Source organism: Leptonychotes weddellii, chromosome 14 (assembly GCF_054177405.1).
Source record: "Leptonychotes weddellii isolate Sample4059 chromosome 14, ASM5417740v2, whole genome shotgun sequence".
In the NCBI taxonomy this organism is placed as follows: Eukaryota; Metazoa; Chordata; class Mammalia; order Carnivora; family Phocidae; genus Leptonychotes; species Leptonychotes weddellii.
This window is the reverse complement of record NC_138382.1, coordinates 77,311,157-77,328,529: the sequence shown is the minus strand read 5'-3', so window position 1 is coordinate 77,328,529 and position 17,373 is coordinate 77,311,157. Positions and strand designations below refer to the sequence as shown.

The window sequence follows — 17,373 nt, the reverse complement described above, 5'->3', positions numbered from 1 at the left end:
TCCCTGCTCGTATAACCCAGGGGAGGGGCTTCACCTCTCTGAGGCTCAGTGTCCCTATCTGTAAAAAGGTGATAAAAATAGTACAGATTGTCCAGAGTTGTAAACATGGAATAATGTAGCTGGGCACAGTGCCCAGCACAAAGGGTATAATCAACAGGTCATTATTACTATTTATTGAATGTGTTCAGGAACATGAAGTTTCATTAACTCATCAGCTGGCAAGGGCATCCTATTTCCTTGGCGCTGACTTGAGGCTGGGGCAGAGGTGCACTGGCCAATATTTAACAACCAGCTCTCTGGGGAAAAAAGCCCATCTTTGTAGCATTCGCCCATTTCTGTGGTGTAAATACTCCTACCATGGCTGATTTCAAGCTACCACCGTGAGGTCTCTGAGTGCCGAGTTGGGAAGAGATGGGCATCATGGCCCCCTCCTGCACACTGTCTGGGGTACAAAGATAGTAAGACTCGGTCCCTTCCCTCTAGGAACTTTGAGACTTCCTGGGGAGTTGGACACGTGAGCAGACCCCTGGAAGGCCTTATGGTTAGAGCAATAACAGAGCTCGCCATTGAGGATTATGGCGGGCCCTGGCCGAGCCTGGGGAGGGTCAAGGAGGGCTGCCTGCAGGCGGTGGTGCTTGGGCCAAGGCTCTGAGGGAGCCTGGAGTCTCTCAGGAGGGGTGAGGGGAGCATCTGGCGGAGGCACAGGATAAGCAAGTGTGGAGGTCGGTGTGCATGTGTGGTGGGGAGCTGTCAAAGGGGTGGTTGGTTGGTGTAGAATGAAGCTCAGGGTAGGTCTGGGGGCTGCAAGGTGGGCCCGGGCTTTACAGAGGCCACTGGACATCAGTCAGGGACTGGGAAACCTTTGTGTTCACACAGCCAGCTCCTCAGTGTTCAGCTGAGCCCCCTGGCCTGCCAGTTACGTGTCCTTTTTGGCTCAGTATGTGGGTTGGGACCCTCATTCTGCATGTCATCTTTCCTTTAGAAACTGCCCAGCACACTGCTCATCAAACTGATTCAAGAACGCCTGAAGGAGGAGGACTGCATCAGGCGGGTAAGAAACCCTGTGTGCAGCGGCTCGGGGGCTCCCAGGGAGAGGGGCTCTGTCACCAGATAAAGGGAGGGTGAGGGGCGTTGGTTCAGGTCCTGGCGTGGAACCTGCAGAAAAGGAGAAAACAGACAAACCAGATCTCAGTGAAGTTGAGTCTGTGGATGTGGATTTCACCTTGGATGGAGCCAAATAACCAGGTGGAATCTGGGGTATCCGTCGGGGATCCCAGGACAAAGCTGGCCTGTCCCAAGCGGTGACAGGAGAGTGTTTAAGGAAAGGGTGGTTGTGGAAGTGGGGGGTAGTTGAGGCAACCCACAAGCACTGCTGAAGCACCTGAGACCAGCCCCATAGCGAGCGGGGCACTCCTGGACCTGGAGGGGCAGAGGGAGAACTGGGGGGCACCCCAAACTCTCCTCTGCCATCCTCTGATCTCCTGCCAGCACCCCATCTGGCCAGACCCAATGAAGCCAGAGGGCAGTGTGTCCAGGTGAGGCAGTCCATTTGTGGAGGTCAGCCTCCTGGGGCATGGAGGGGGTTGGAGGGGCAGAAAGCAGGCAACAGGAGCCATGGGCGCCCTGGGAGGGCTTTAGACACACGGACTCCCTGGATCCTCAGAGGAACTCCATTGGGTGGACCCCATGACTCCCCGATTTTACAGATGAGGAAACAGGGTTGGCTATGCGATTTCCAAATATCTTCTCCTGGTCCACAGCTCGTCTTATTGTCCTCAGATCAGTGGCTTTCACAGAGCAAACAGTTTTAATTTTAATGCAGTCCCATTTATCGATGATTTGAACATTTTTAAAGTATTCCATTTTCATCTATCTCCTGTGTTTTTAACAATATTTCTGTATAGCTTTTTCAAGCTATGATCTAATAATGACGGTATACAGACTTACGTTTTCTCAGTCTGTTCAGAGTCACTTCTGTGCCATCTGGAGCAGAATGTCCAGTAGAGTCCCCTCCCCTCCTTGAGTGTATGTCCACCCTGTGTCTTACTGTGTGTGGACACTGAAAACCCTGGCAGGCAGCCTTACCAGCTTTGCTCTCCGTCATCAAACCTATTTTAAAGAACTTGAGGAGAACCATCTGTTCTGTTTATCCAGGCATTTCCATTTCTGATGATCTCCCTTCGTTCCCGACACTGTGCATGGCCCCTTCTATCTGGAACTCTGGTCAGCTCTGCCCCCAGTGAACTCTCACAGAATGTCTTTATTGCCTTCATTCTTGAAGCATATTTGTCTCTGGATTCAGAATTCTAGATCCCCAGCTCGCTCTTCTTACACCTCAGTGTCCCACTTCCTTCCGGTCCGTGTGGTATCTGGCGCAAGGGCAGCCGCCCAGACTCCTGCCCAATTAGCGTGTCCCTTTCCCCCCTGGCTTCCTCCGACACTGTTCTCCCCATTCTTGGTTTCCAGCAGTTTAATCACCATACGTGATTCATTCGGATTTATTCTTTTGGGGGTTTGTTAAGTTCCTTGAATTTGTAAGTTTACGTTTTTCTCCAAACGTGGGCAGTTTTTGGCCATTATTTCCTCCTTCGCCGTTCTCTCCCTCGTGTCCTGAGGCTCCAGGGCTGTGAGCACTAGCTCTGTGGTTCCCTCCATGGTCGCTGAGTCCCATCCTCTATTTCTCTCCCCTCTGTCGTGGATCAGATAATGTGCATTGAAGCGTCTTGAGGCTCACTGAGGCCTTCCTTTCCCGTCTCCATTCTCCTGTTGGGCCCATCCAGGGAGCTTTTAATTTGGATTGCTGTTTCTCAGTGTTCAAAATTCCACTTGGTTCTTCTTGCTGTCTTCTGTTTCTGAGACTTTCTATTTGTCCATGCATTTACTTGTTTGAGCTCCGTTGTTATTATTATGTCTTAATATCAACTCTGGTGGCTCAGTCGGTTGAGCATCCAAGTCTTGATCTCAGCTCAGGTCTTGATCTCAGGGTCATGAGTTCGAGCCCCACATTGGGCTCCACACTGGGCGTGGAACCTGCTTAAAAAACACAACAAAACAACAGCTGCTTCAGAGTCTTTGGTAACTCCAACAACCGAGTCACGTCAGTGGTGACGTCTGAGGTCTTTTCCCGTGTGAGTTGAGATTTTCCCGGCTGTCCTTGTGTTGCATGATTTTGTATCCTGGACATTTTTCATCTTGTTGTGAGACTCTGATCTTGTGTAAATCCTATGGTGGATGTTGGTATTGTTGTCTTCGCAGACCACTGATTCATTTGGGCTCAGGCCGCAAGTTCCAGCCACCTTCTCTGTGTTGTGGTTCCCATCTTGCTTCTGTCTTCAAAGCCTTTGCAAGTTCTGTGCGGCGCTCCGCAGCTCTGTGCTGTGTGCGCCGCTCAGCAGGGCCTGGACCGGGTCTGTGCTCTGCTTCCTCTCTCAGTGTCTTTAGAAAGCTGTCTGGGTCACACCCTTGTACACACAACTTGTGGGGAGCCCACGAGTCCATAACAGTTTCATTTGGTTGCTTGCCTGAGCTGCTCTCTCTGCCATTTCCGTGGTAACTTCCAGTTCCCCGGTGCTCCTCTTTTTGGTCCTCTGGCCAGAAAGCTGGGACTTTGTTTCCCGCTCTCTCACAGGCTTCCTGCGACTGCGGCCATGTGGCAGGAGGGCAGAGAGAGGAGGAATGAACGGGGCTTTGCTCCGTTCTCTGGGGACTGCAGGGGAGGGGCCCCTTGTCCCCTCAGAGCTGCCGGCACCTGCGGGCACCCTGTGTCGATGGTGCCACACCACGGTGCCGGGAGGCTAGGGTACGAGAAACTCACGGAGATCTCCCCCACCGTCTGACCGTAGGAGTGCCCTCTCCCGCTGCACGAGCCGGACACGAGGGCCCCTCCCGGGCCTCTCTCGGTCCCCACCTGTCACCCACCGTCAGGTCTCAAGGCTGCCTGACGCCCAGGCCGGGGCTGCTGGCTTGGTGGTATTTTGAATTCTGGTCTTCTTTCCTAATTCACCTACCACTGTGTACTTTTCTGATTCCTCACATGGCTGCCCCATGCCTGTTGCCCCCGCATTCGAGCTGCTTTCGGTGGGAGTGAGAGGGTGGGCTGGGCCCACTGTGGGTTCCTGCCCAGAACCACAGCTTGTGTGCTTACATTGTTTTAATATTCACCTGTGTGTCCACGTACACACTCTCCCTCTCTCTCTTGCTTAAAATTCATCGAGAGACCCAAATCTGGGAAGATCCCCGGGCATCTTTCCAGAGTGCTGGTGAACAAGTAGCCATTCTTGCAGGCTCGGGCTGCACCGTCCTGCCCTGTGAGTCTAAATCACAGGAGAGCCACAGATCAGCTGTGGTCTGGGTTTCAGAGTCTGGTCTAAACAGTGTATTTTCCTTCGACCTCGGGTTGTTCACGGTGAGATGATGGTCTTCCACCGCCCAGCACAGGCCAGTGCCCAAAGTGCAGAGGCCGTTCTAAATTGGGGGTAGGCAAATGTTCTCTGTCAAGGCCAGATAGTAACTGTCCTAGGCTTTGTGGGCCATATGGTTTCATGTTGCAACTACTCAACTCTGATGTAACATGAAAGCAGCCATCACAGTGCATAGATGAAAGGGCACGGTTTGTCCCAGTAAAACTTTATTTACTCAGATAGGCAGCAGGACAGATTAGGCTCAGGACCCATAATTTCCTGACCCCTGTTCTAAATGATACTTCCACGTGATCATACAAACACTTCTGCCCTTTCTCTTCAGTTCTAAATAAAAAGCCAACTTCCCCCCTCGCTCACCACGGACCCACCCCACACTCCCTCACTTCCCCAGGCTCCCTGTCCACTGTCCTGCCAATCTAGCCCATCCTCTGGGATGGGGGCAGTGAGGTTTAGGGGTCATCTGGCTCCAGTGAGCCAGGAGGAACTAAGGTCCTATAGGAGGAAAGTGAGGCAGGGCTCAGGCTCCATGTCCAGCCTGGAGAGGGGAGCCCTCATTCCTCCAGACCCAATTCCCACTCCCACCACCAGCCCCTTGGGTTAAGTCTCAACAGAGGCCGGCCTCAGCGTCTCCTTCCCCATAGGCCTGGGGTAGCCCTTCCTTGATCCAGTCCCTGTCCAGGTGCCAACCTGCTGCCCTCTGTCTAGGAGCTCCCTCCTATCCCACTCCCAGTGAAATAAAGCCTCCTATCCCCACCCCCACCCCCACATACACAAAGCAAACTTCCACCTTCCAGCAGTTAGAAGAAAGGCCACTGAGCCATAGTCTCATTTTAAGTCTTGTTACCCATTCCCAAGCCCATCCCGCCCCCAGATGAGCGCCTGTTACAGACACTGCATGGTCCTTGCTGCTGGAACCCTTCCCCTCTGCCTCAGCCCCCCATGAGCAAGGTGGTCCCTTGGCTTTGAGCTTACCACATGCAGTTAGAGACAGCCTTGGATGACCAAAGCAGGACCAGCTGTGAGAAGGGCCATGAGGGCCACTAACCAGGCCGGGAGAGCCAGGTTGTTCCAGAAGCCTCCAGAGATGGGGCTGGGGTGGTCTGTGGAGGGGCTCTCTTGGGGGGAGGGGATGGAAGGCAGAATGAGGCTCCGCTCCCCTCCATACTCAGTTCAACCAACCTGTGATCAACTCTTTTTAAAACTGACCCATCAATCGATCACCCTTTTGAAGGTTTCCTCTCTTTTATCTGGGAGATGCAGAAACAGTCATTTGTCAGGAATAAAGAGGGGAGGGGAGAGCCTCCTAAATGACTGGAAACGGGCTGGCACTTTCCTGTACAAAACGCTCTATGCCTTAATCCGTAACCGATTATGAATTTGCCAAGTCAAATTAAACTCTTGCATTGCAGATCACTAGGCTAGAAGCATTTGGGTCTGCTTCTCTTCTCTTCACTAAGCTGCTTCTCCACTGTTTAGAGCAGTGCTGGTCCCATTTGGCCAAATATCAGGTGTTACTCCTTTGGTATGAGTGTACCCAAGTCACCCAGACTGGAACCTGCCAGCAGGATGGGCGCTACATTTGAAAGCAGAACCAGGGGGCACCTGGCTGACTCAGTAGAGCACGTGACTTTTGATCTCGGGGTCATGAGTTTGAGCCCCACGTTGGGTGTAGAGATTACTTAAAAATAAAATCTTAAAAAAGAAAAAAGGCAGAGCTGGATGGACACAGCCTTCCTCCCATGTGAGGCAAACTCAGTATGCTGAGAGTTCCTGGAACCAGGACCGTTAGCTGTGGCTCTAAACACAGCAACTCTTCAGTTCCTGCCCCAGGACTGCCGCTTGCCCTGAGGATTGTGGGCTACTCACCCACACCCTGGCCAAGCTGCTGTCCCAGTGCGGGTGGCTCCATGCTCCGTCTGGCAGGATCTCTCCACGCTTAGTTCAGATTTCCTTTTAAGATGCTTACGATACCAAACCACCCCATGATCCAGGAGCTCGAGCCAGAACTGCCATGTCCTGGCTGTTCTGCTCACAGGTCAAGTGTTGGCCTTCACTGGCTACCTTGGTGCAGGAGAGGCCCAGAGCTGCAGCCCAGCTGACTGGGGGGACTAGAAAGGCACTGGGTCCGCCAGGCAGGTGGGCGAACCCAGCCTCTCCACTCAGACCCTCCTCTTGGCTTTGGGCCAGGCTTCACCCATCCTTCCATGACCCAATCTTAAGACATATAGAACGGCGTTATTTTGTGTAAGTGATTTTCATAAGTTACTGCATGTTTCTGTTGTATAAGTGTTCAACCTGGAATTCAGAGGCGTGGCCTTGTGGGGTTGGGCCATTGGGTGCATTCCGTGGGGGAGAGACACTGCCTGGAACTCATACCTCAGAGATCCAGGCACTAGATCCAGACACAGGATCCAGCTGGACTGGGCTGGTTTGTTCATGTAATTTTTAAAAATCTCTGAGTCACTAAGTCATGGTTTCTGGGGTAAAGATGGTGGTTCTCTCTGTGATTTCAACTAGACGTCCCAAACTTGCCCTCGGTGACCTAGAATAGTCTCTGAAACATGCATTTAGCTACTATAAACCTTCTTGAGCTTATCTAAAAGTTTGATCCACTCAGCCTGTCTGCAAATGCACCTGCGGTGTGAACAGTGTGAGACCAGCATCCCCGGTCCTTGCCAACAGCTACCACCATCGTCAAGATGGTAATATTTATTATTAGTGTTATTAGTTAGTTATATTATAAGTGATATTATTATTAGTTATATTGTACTGTATGACTCTATTGTATGTTATAATTAATACTCTTGGTTGACTTAATTCTATTTATTTAGTATTTATAATGAGATTAGTGATCATCATTATTACTGTGTTGATGATGGTGGTTAGATGTCTAGACTCCAAAGAAGTGGGGCGCCTGCCTGGCTCCTTGCTCACTGCACCACATTGCAGGGCACAGGGCCCTATGCATCGAGACTGCAGTCGTTATACCGTCGATGGTGAGCACTGATGGGGGTGTGGGGCCGAGGGTGGCATCCGTGACCTCATTGATCTTGATAGCAGCCCAGTGGGGGAGGCACTACCCTCACTGCATTGAGGGATGCAGAATCTAAGACTTGCAGAGGTTGTGTGTCCTGCTCAAGGTCCCGCAATGAGTCCCAGAACAGAAATGCAAACACGGAGTTGTGATTTGGCCACTCTGTTCTTGTCTCACCAATGCACAGTGTCCCTCCAGGGAATGCTTCGCTTCAAGAGGCCCCAGTTCCCCGTCCATAAAAGGACAGGCTTGGCTGGAGCTTTGAAGCCCCTTCCGGCCTCACAGTCTGATTCTGATCCTGTCCAAGCCATTGTTACCTGCAGAGCAGAGAAATATCTCCTTTAATTTATTTTAAAATTTCTTCTGAGCTTCAAGGGGCATCCAGTACCTTTTTCATCTCTTCCCGGTGGAGACAGGATTTCAAGAGCAAGAGGTGAGGCTCCTAATTATGTGCTTTGGTTGTTCAAAAACAAAACAAACCCTCATCCAAAATAAACAGGCTTTCTTGCTTTTAGGGAGAAAAATGACACATATGCATATTCATTTATATGGTAATTATTATTATTTAGCTACACAGGGACTAGAATTGGTAATTTAGAGCACAAAAAGGAAGCAGGGAATAGCGTTCAGGGAAAAGTAATGCAATCATAATCCATCAGGATTCTGTAGTTAATGTTGGGGTTTTTTTCTTCTCTTTTCCTTTTTTTTTGGTCTAATGCAATCTCTTTGAAGAATTTCTTTGAAGTGACCATCAAATGCATCAGAGAAAGAGAAATTAGCACTTTGTATTGGAATGATGAAAAGGAGGTGGGCTCTACCTGTTGGGGACCCATGGCCTTTCTTTAGGGACAGCCGAGGTCCTGATATCTGAGAGCTCTTCAGACCACATCTCTAAGGGCAGAGGAAAGCTAAGAAATGAGGCAGTGGGTTCAGGAAATTTGAGAGGAAAAGGCTCTGATACCAGAGAGATGCTAAATCGTACTTCTTCAGAGTCACATTTGCTTTCCAGGGTTTGGATTACTGAGGTCCCTTTCCTTCTTTTGGTCCTAATCCATCCTCGCAGCTACCCTGCTTTCTTCCTGGCCCCTTCTTCATACTGCTGCCGCAGGGATTGCTTAACATAAAATGACGAATTTATTTCTTGACTGCAATACATTTGTATGGTTCAGAATTCAAAAGGTGCCCAAGTCCCTTCACACTCCTGCCCCCCAGCCACGTTCCCCCCTCCTGGAGGCAACTGACGTTAACTTTCCCATGAAAGAACACCCCTTGGAAGGATGTTTATATTCTATGCCTACAGAAGTGGTTGTCTTTTTAAAACAAATGTTACGGTGTCCTCCACTGCTGAGAACCTTCGCTGTATCCCACCCCACCTGTCTGCCCAGTTTCGTCCCTCTGGCCCCTGGTGCCCGCTCCTTTCACACGTCCTCCAGCTTCACCTGCGTGGCCCCTCTCAGGGCCTCCGCACACTGAGGGGAGGGACCCCCAGCAGTTTCCCTCCCCTGGTGTCCACACCTCGTGTAACTCTCTCCCCTTGAATGGGAGCAGGACCAACAGAAGAGGGCAGAGGTGAGGACGGGTCATTCCGGTGATGATGTGACATGATCTAACACTGGAGAGCCTCCTTACTGGCATGACCAGCAAGCTGCCATGTTGGAGAGGCCCACGTGGGCAGCCCCCAGCCAGTGAGAAACCAGAGCCCCCATCATACAGCAGCACAGAAGGGAATCCTGCCAGCAGCCTGATGGCGCTCGGAAGCCAATTCCTCCTCTGTACAGCCTCCGGATGAGAACACAGCCTGGCTCTCTCCTTGATTGCTGCCCTCTGAGACCCCAGCAGAGAACCCGGCTAAGCAGCACTCAGACTCCTGCTCCACAGAAACTGAGACGATAAATGTGCCATTTAAGCCACTAAGACTGTGCATTCGTTACCCAGCAATGGAAACCTGATACACCCGCGCTCTTCTCACTGCCTGAGGCCCCCACCCCGCCGCGGGGCAGCGCTCCTCTTTCCTTAGTCTCAGGTTAGAGTCACTCCCTCGGGAGGCTCCCCGAGCTTGCCAAGCCCCAGGGAGGCTGGGGGCCCTGTTACATGCCTTCACGGCCTCTTGCTGTCCTGCTCCTCCAGACCCCCACAGTCACGGGGTGGGGACAGGGGCCCCATCTGTCCCAATCAGCGCAGAACCCCCAGCTCATCTCGTGGTGCCCAGCATAGACATCAAGCTCGGGAAATATTTATGACATACATGAATGAGAGAACGCCATTTGGATGAGTCCGCGGTCTGTACCACCAGGGCAATGAAACCCTATCCTCACTCGTTGTTGGCCCAAGGAGGGGAAGGTGCTTAAAATACAACGTGACTGTGCCGTTGAGTCCGAACATCCTAACAACGGTTTCCACAACAGGGACGTGTTTGTCCCAAGGCTTCTCAGAGAAAATATTTTGATGGTTGCCCTGGCGTGGTTTTAGGTAACTTGTGGGGAGACCTGTTTAGTGACTTTCCTCATCACATCATAAATTGTTTCCATTATCAGTGCTTTCAAGGTCCCCCTTTGGCCTCGGTCCCATACAGTTTGACCAGGTTCAACTGCTGTGTTCCGAGAGTAGCATTGTGCCCCGAGACCCCAGGGCTCAAGGTTTGAGAACCATCTTCCAATTCGATCATGGTACCCTGTGCCAAGATTTCCTGTGTCCTCCCTCGTCATCTCTTTCATCAACTGAAACAAGGGTCAGCCACCAGGACGCTGGATTTTGAAATATTGAGTGAAGGCCTATCATAAAAGTGACTGTGCCCTGTGGAGGAATTCTAATTCGTCTTATCAATTTTTTTAAAACATTGTCTTTAGAAGTCATCCTACCTAAAATCTTTTACAGAAAGAGAAACTGAGGCCCAGATGGAAGAGGGACTTAGCTAAAGTCAGAGGACCAGTGGCCAGGACAGCAGGTTCCAACAGGTCCAGCTTCCGCCAGGGTCTCTGTGATGTTGGGCCAGGCCCTTTGACAAAGGCACTTTTGTGTCATCAGAACCAGACTAAGTTGGAAGGTCATGGATGAGAAAATATCTGGCTAAGAGGAGAAAAAGAAGAAATGTTTTGATGTATGGTTGCCTCCGTCCCCCAGATGTGTGGTGGAGAAGGAAAGCTTTGTACCCAATTACCATGGCTTGTCAGACGGTGGGAGTTTATCACCCAGGAAAAGGCAGAGGCCCCTGCGCATCAGGGGTGTGATTTATGGGCCCCACAGATGGCTTGTGTCTGCCTCTGCTGGCCGGAGCTGTCCCTGGCATGTTTGGGCTGCTGGGCAGCAGCTAGGAAGACGGCAGAAGGCACCCGGTGGGGAGAGCCCCCCAGGCCATAGCACGTCCCTTGTGGGAGCTCCCTGAGGTCCCAGACAGGCCACGTGTGCTCCGGGGTCCACAGGGCTGCCTTGCTCTCCCTATTTAAGGAGATGCTACAAGCAAGTGCTTAGCACCGCGCCTCACTCTGAGGTCCACTTAGGCAGGGTGAAGACGCTTTTCCCATGCAAGAGGAGCAGGTGAAAACAGATCACATATGGGCGGGAGAAGACTACTCCTTCCTACTTCACTGCATTGGAGTCCGGCGCACTTCTGGGGGCGCGCATGACCTGCCGCCCAGCACGCCATCGGCATCATTACTCAAGTGAGTTCTGGAACATCCCACCGCCCGCATGGATGAAAATTAGCAGTCTTTTAAATGTAGGGCCGGAGGGAAAAAAAAAATCAATGAAATTTAAAAACCAGCTGGAGTCCATCTCTGCTTCTGTCCACACACCTTGGTTTTTCTTTGATTCTGTGAGCTTCCACTTGGGATGGAGTCCTCACCTCCCGATGAGGACTAGCTCGAAAGGAGGCCGAGCATGAGGCCGAGCAGAAGCCAAGCACATAGAACTCGTTCCCCTCGAGGGCTGCTCTGGGCTCTCGAGCAGGCATCTTTATCATGAGTGAGGCAGGAACTGGCCCCCTTGGGCTCAGCGGGTCGGTGCCCTCCCCAGTCGTGTTCTTTGTCACAGCATGGTCTTTCTGCTTCCCAAACCATGATGCTCAGAGCCCCAGCCAAGGGGACGCTGCACTTGAACGGACACTAGACTTCAGCATCCTTGTGTCTGCCCCTGGTGCGCCCAAGGGGAGCCTGCGGGGACACCACCCCGTCCGCACCCAGGTCACTGTCTGTAGTTCCAGACACTGTGCCAAGCTCTGAGGCATTTTCTGATGGGAGCCACACAACTCTCCTACGAAGGTGTCAACAACTAAGACTTATGGGCACCTACTGTTTGCCATAACCTGTTTTCAGTCATGTTGGGGACAAAACAGAACAAAGGAAACAGTGCCTCCTTTCATGGGCATGTGGCTAGGGGTGCGGGTGGGGGGCCAGCACTGCGGGTGGGGGGCCAGAGCAGCAATCCTCCCCTCTGGCCGAAAAGGAGGCCGCAGCACCAGAAACCCGCTGTGGATCCAAAAGAGGGATACGTGCGCTATCTAAAGGAATACAGACCTTCCAGAAGTCTGTCACATTCAAAACATCTGGCTCCACATCATCTCCTTCCTTGGCCTGAAGAAAGAGTGTCATCATCAGAAGCCAGACTTTGGTCCACCAAACGCTGACCTCGCTCCCCAAGTTCCCAGGCAGGAAGAAGTTCTGTGGAGCTCGGTGCTCGGGGAGGAGGGTCACGCCCCCCTTGGGGGATGCTCACCGCACACAGAATGCAAAATTATACTTTGTGTTCCCAGGAGGACCTCTTTTTTAAATCTCACTTAGTGTCCTGGAGTCTCTCAGTTATTTTGAGCGAGAGGAGGGGATGAGGCGGCATACTTTTGACCGTGGACCCTAAAGTTTCAAATTTACTTGGCAGGCTTCTGGAGCCCTTTTCGTTCTCCCTTTTTAGGCACAGATTTATGCTTCCCTGCCCATAATGCGAGTCAGTATTTATAGTGGAAATGCTGATGGAGTCGAGGAGCCCGAGTCTGGGCCGCAGAACCACCAGCTGTTTGTTTTATTTCTCCTCGTGGCGCCATCGGGCTGGCATTCATCACCCACCTTTCATCCTCTGACGGGAGGAACACAGGATTTTCTTGCCATTGTTTTGACACTCACGGGTTTATGGATGTCACGCGCGTCCTCCGAGGAGCGTGGTTTTATTGATCAACAGCTCTGCGGAGCCCCGGGGCTGTGTGTACCTCTAGCACAGACACGGTTAGGCTTGCAGGGCATCGGAGGGGCGGTCTGGCCTCCACTCGGAAAACTTACGGCACGCGTCATGGCGAGGCAGGGCTCCGGGGGAGCCGGTGAGTACACCCTCAGGATCCCTCCTCTGGGGGGGTTTCTGGCCCCTCGCTGGAGGCCATGGTTGGTCGGTGGGTGTGATGCGGGGCCTGCGGACGGCATGCGGGGCCCGGCTGTGTGCACGCAGGGCAGCAGCCCCCCGGGTGCTCGGCGGGTGGCAGGTGCACGTGACCATCCCTCTCACAGTAGACGGGAGGAAAGACAGGGGACGGGATGCAGCCGTGAGTCTGATGTTTGAGCAGCCGTAACTTCGGCGCCAGCAGAGAGAGGGGCCCGGTGAGGCTGGAAACAGGGCTGGACGTGGGGCCACCAGCAGGTCACCTGGGCCGGCTTGAGTGCCCATTTGGCCGTGGACCTGAGGCTTGCCTCCCGAGAGCCAGAGACGCCGGCCAGGAGGGCAGAGCAGAGGGCGGCAGCTCCTCGTGCCCTCCTTCTGAAGCTCTTCACTCCTTGGTTCCTCAGTGAGCTGCCCGCTATGAGCAGCAGGGCGTGTGCCAGAGGCGGGAACGCACGCTGGGCACCCCCACTTCTCCAGCACCCGCGTCAGCCTCACATGGTGCTAGCCCTTCATGTGCGTCCCCACATCGAACCCCAAACACCAGCAGGGGCAGGCGCTCCCAGCTCTGCCTGCCTCGCAGACGGGAAGTAGTCACACAGCTGGGAGGTGGGGGCCCCAGGGTCCCCATCTGGCTCAGTGCCATCAGTCTGTAGGATTTGAACGACATATGGAAAGTCACACGGGTGGTTTTTAGCTGTAATCTGTAATGTAGTCACTACCCCCAGCTTTAATTATTAAACAGACTACCTCTACCATTAACTACACATCAGAGTATTGGTCAGAACACGAGAGCAAGTGGGTATTTCCTTGGTGTGCCTTTTCTTTACTGAGACTTGGTGGCATTCGCTAGCACCGAGACTGGTGAATTCTCATTCTCTGAAGACATGATAGATGTTCTCACATTTCCTTTGCAACAATTGGTTAGGTTGGGCTTTTCCTGGAGCAGCAGAAGGGGGTCTAGTCTCTGGAAGCAGATCGAGGACTGAGGTGAGAGGAGTTTAGGAAGACATGAACAGTGGGCCCGGCCTCCCGGTGTGTTGGGAGTGAATGCCCCTGGGGAAGTGAGCTGAGGGAGAAGAACGCGTTGACTGGGAGAGAGGGAGTAAGGGCGGGAGGGGGCTTTCTCGAGGGAGACAGAAGGACAGAGGGGCCAGCATCCCATGGGGGCGAGGCGGGGGAGCCGGAGGGACAGCGGCTCCTTGTGGAGGTGCAGCTCCGTGTCGCGCAGGGCGCTGCCCGCCTTGTGGGACCTGGCCTCACAGGTTCATAAAGTCACCCCTCTGTGGATTCAGCCTTTCTAAGTCTTGTGGAAATGTGGCTGCCCTAGCACCCCGATTGCTGGTGGGGGAGAGGAAGGAGTGGGTGTGCGTGAAGCGCCTCCTTGGGGCCAGGTACTTGACCTTCACACTTGTTATTGATGACCTCTTACTGCCCCCATTGTACAGACAAGGGCACTGAGACTCGGGGCAGGCTTATTGAGATGACAAAGCTGCGGGATTAGAGCCAAGATTTGGACCCAGCCACAGCTCCATCCATGGCCAGTGCTTTCCCTGCCCCGGGGCCCAGATGGGCTGCATGGGGGCCCCAGGGGAGAGATGGGCAGCATGGGGGTCCCAGGACGAGGGGAGAGCTCCAGCTTGCAGGAAGGCAGGAACAAGGGCCAGCTGCCTTGGTTTGGGGCTGTGCCTGGCTCAGTGGACTGGCACAAAGAGGGAAGCATGAGGTCTGAGGAGCCACTTGGGTCTGTGGGTGGGGGGACACTGCAGCCTCTGAGAATGAGGCCAGGGGCATTGGTACCCGAGCTCGGACGCAGCGCTCGACCGGTGCGCTCTACTTGGGAATTCCCCAGAGAGGAGTGGTTTTAGTTGTTGATCAGACTAAGGTTCCTTGTCAGCCCCTCTCCAGTGGCTGCCCCTACTGCCGCGTGGGGGTCCCCTCTTCTTTTCCTGATCTCAGGGAGCTGGCAGAATCGTGTAGGAGAAGCAGGCTGCATGGCTGGAAGTAAATTATGTCGTAATGTTCAAAGATCGTCAGAGGCAGGCCAGTCACTCGTCCTGTTGTTGCCTATTTTTCATGCATGATTATTAATAATGTGCTAGTCACTCTTTCACTCTTAAGATGTCTTTGTTGGACCATAGATTTTTTTTTTAAGATTTTATTTATTTATTTGAGAGAGAAAGAATGAGAGACAGAGAGCATGAGAGGTAGGAGGATCAGAGGGAGAAGCAGATTCCCTGCTGAGCAGGGAGCCTGATGCAGGACTCGATCCTGGGACTCCAGGATCATGACCTGAGCTGAAGGCAGTCGCTTAACCAACTGAGCCACCCAGGCACCCCTGGACCATAGATCTTAACAGTTCCCCTACTTAGAATCACCTGGTCCATGCCTCTTGATTCACAGAGGACGTTCAATGCCTTGTACAAGTCAGGGCCAGCTGGGAGAGGAAATGGGTTAAGACAGATTTGGGGCAGCAGGTGACAGTTCGTCCCCCCAGGAGCAGACACTCTGACCTGTCCAATACAGAAGCCCAGGGTGGTGGATGAACACCCCAATGAATTAATGAATCGATGAGGGAGTGAATGAATGAATGGATCTTACCCCTCTGTAAAAACATGATGACTGTTTACCCATGTGCTGGACCCCAACCTGTGGCTGGTGAGGCTCCTACCCATTTCCAGAGGAGCATACTGCCCTTGGGGAGGGCCCCCGGGCCAGGCAATGGCAAGTGGTCCCAAGCACTCTGGAGCGGGTCCACTGTAGCCGAGGCCACTCACCAGACTCCCCTCGTTCTAATACAAATGCGTTTCCCCTCTATAATTGGAAAGCTTTCCTCAGTTCCTATCTGGAATGCCCGTTTTTCTTCTTTCCAAGGGATCACCTTTCTACATGAACCCTTTATATTAATTTCTACCAACTTGGGACGCCTGGCTGGCTTGGTCAGTGGAACATGCAACTCTTGATCTTGGGGTCATGAGTTCAAGCCCCACTTTGGGTGTAAAGATTACTTAACAATAAAATCTTTAAAAAAGGGACACCTGGGTGGCTGTCAGTTGAGCGTCTGACTCTTGATTTCGGCTCAGGTCATGAACTCCAGGTCGTGAGATTGAGCCCCGCATTGGGCTTCGTGCTCAGTGCCGAGTCTGCTTGAGATTCTCTCTCTCCCTCTGCCCCTCCCTGCACTTGAGCTTTTATGCACGCACATGCTCTCTCCTTCTCTCTCAAATAAATAAATGAAATCTTTAAAAAAAATCTTCAAAAAAAGTTGTACAAACTTAAAAAGGATTCCTTCTTGCAAGTAGGTAGAGAAAAAAACCTAGTTCACCTTTCTCAAGATTATAATGATAAAACTAGCCACTTCTTTGTTGCTAGACACTATGCTTATTTTGTGGGTGTTTGCTTAGGGTCCTTATTTAATTATCCCAACAACTATGGGCTAGACTGATATTATTGCCCCACTTTACAGATAAGGAGAACAAGGCTGGTGGGGGGGTGGTTGAGGTGACTGGTCGGAAGTCACCTGGCTGGCGGTGGCACAGGCTGATTCCAACGCCCCTGCTTTTCACCAGCAGATAATCTGACACCCTAAAGGGCAAGTCTTATTTCTGAAGAGGTGTGACCACACCGCAGACGTGCTGTGAAATGTTGGAGAGGAATGGCTCCATTAACTGAATGTTGTTGGATTATCCATGTCATTCATTTCCAACCAGAGCCACTGTGTCTGAACCTCAGAAGGAGATGTTAGCCCATCAAGTGCGTTATCTCTGTCGTGGGCTATCTCGGTGTCATCCCTGCCTTGGAGATGGGATGGGACTGGTCCATTTGGGGACAGAACCAGATGGCCTTCAAACTGGGTTTTCCTCTGCAGAGCAGCTCAGGGGGCACCAGCGACATTTAATGTGAATTTGACTTTAAAATATATTTTTTTAGCTATTTGGTAACATGCACATCTGTGCTATACCAAATTTTAACACCCTGGAGCTCGCTGGTCTTTTAACCTGCAGACCTAGGAGTACCAATTGTCCTGGATCTGCATGTTTGTATGGAATGCCACACTTGTGTCACTGATGAGCAAGAGTGGGACTCAGCACTGTTGGTTATTGAGAGGAGTCACTCATGCACGTCCAGCCTTTTCAGAGCAGGAGCATTGCTGCTGGGCTGGGCTCAGAAGGCCAGGCAGAGCCCAGGGCATGACTTGTTGGTGCAGAGCCTGTGTGTGGGAGCAAGTTAAGGAATACTCCGTTCTGCTCCATTAGTACACTTGAGTGTGGTCAGGAATGCCAGCAGGTGTTGCGTATTGGTTGAAGTTCAACTTTGAAATAAAAATTCTTGTCGGTCATCCTTCAGATGAGTTGGACACGGAAGGCAGCCTAAGATGATACGGCAGGCTAAGGCGTCCGTGGTTTTGTATACACCAAAGGAACTGGTACTGGGGCAATCCGATGTCAACTTTTGCATGTTTATCAAAATAGTCTCCTTGTTCTCACGGACTGCCTTTGCAACACATCAGTTTGCCAAACTCAAACTTTTCAGATGCATTTCTTTCTTTTTTTTTTTTTTTTT

At 52.1% G+C, this 17,373-nt stretch overlaps 1 protein-coding gene across 5 annotated transcripts in view; it reads left to right on the top strand.

Annotated features, from left to right (window-relative positions):
* The window catches only part of AK8 (adenylate kinase 8), a 112,418-nt gene that overhangs the window by 15,153 nt on the left and 79,892 nt on the right, over window positions 1-17,373 (top strand). For 4 of the 5 annotated variants that reach the window (XM_081803865.1, XM_081803863.1, XM_081803864.1 and 1 more), the window contains one exon: window positions 983-1,051. In XM_081803865.1, the coding sequence (XP_081659991.1) occupies window positions 983-1,051 (69 nt within the window). Of the gene's footprint in view, window positions 1-982; window positions 1,052-6,519; window positions 6,666-17,373 lie in introns of those variants that run through there. The other variant, XM_081803867.1, reaches the window with a different exon arrangement.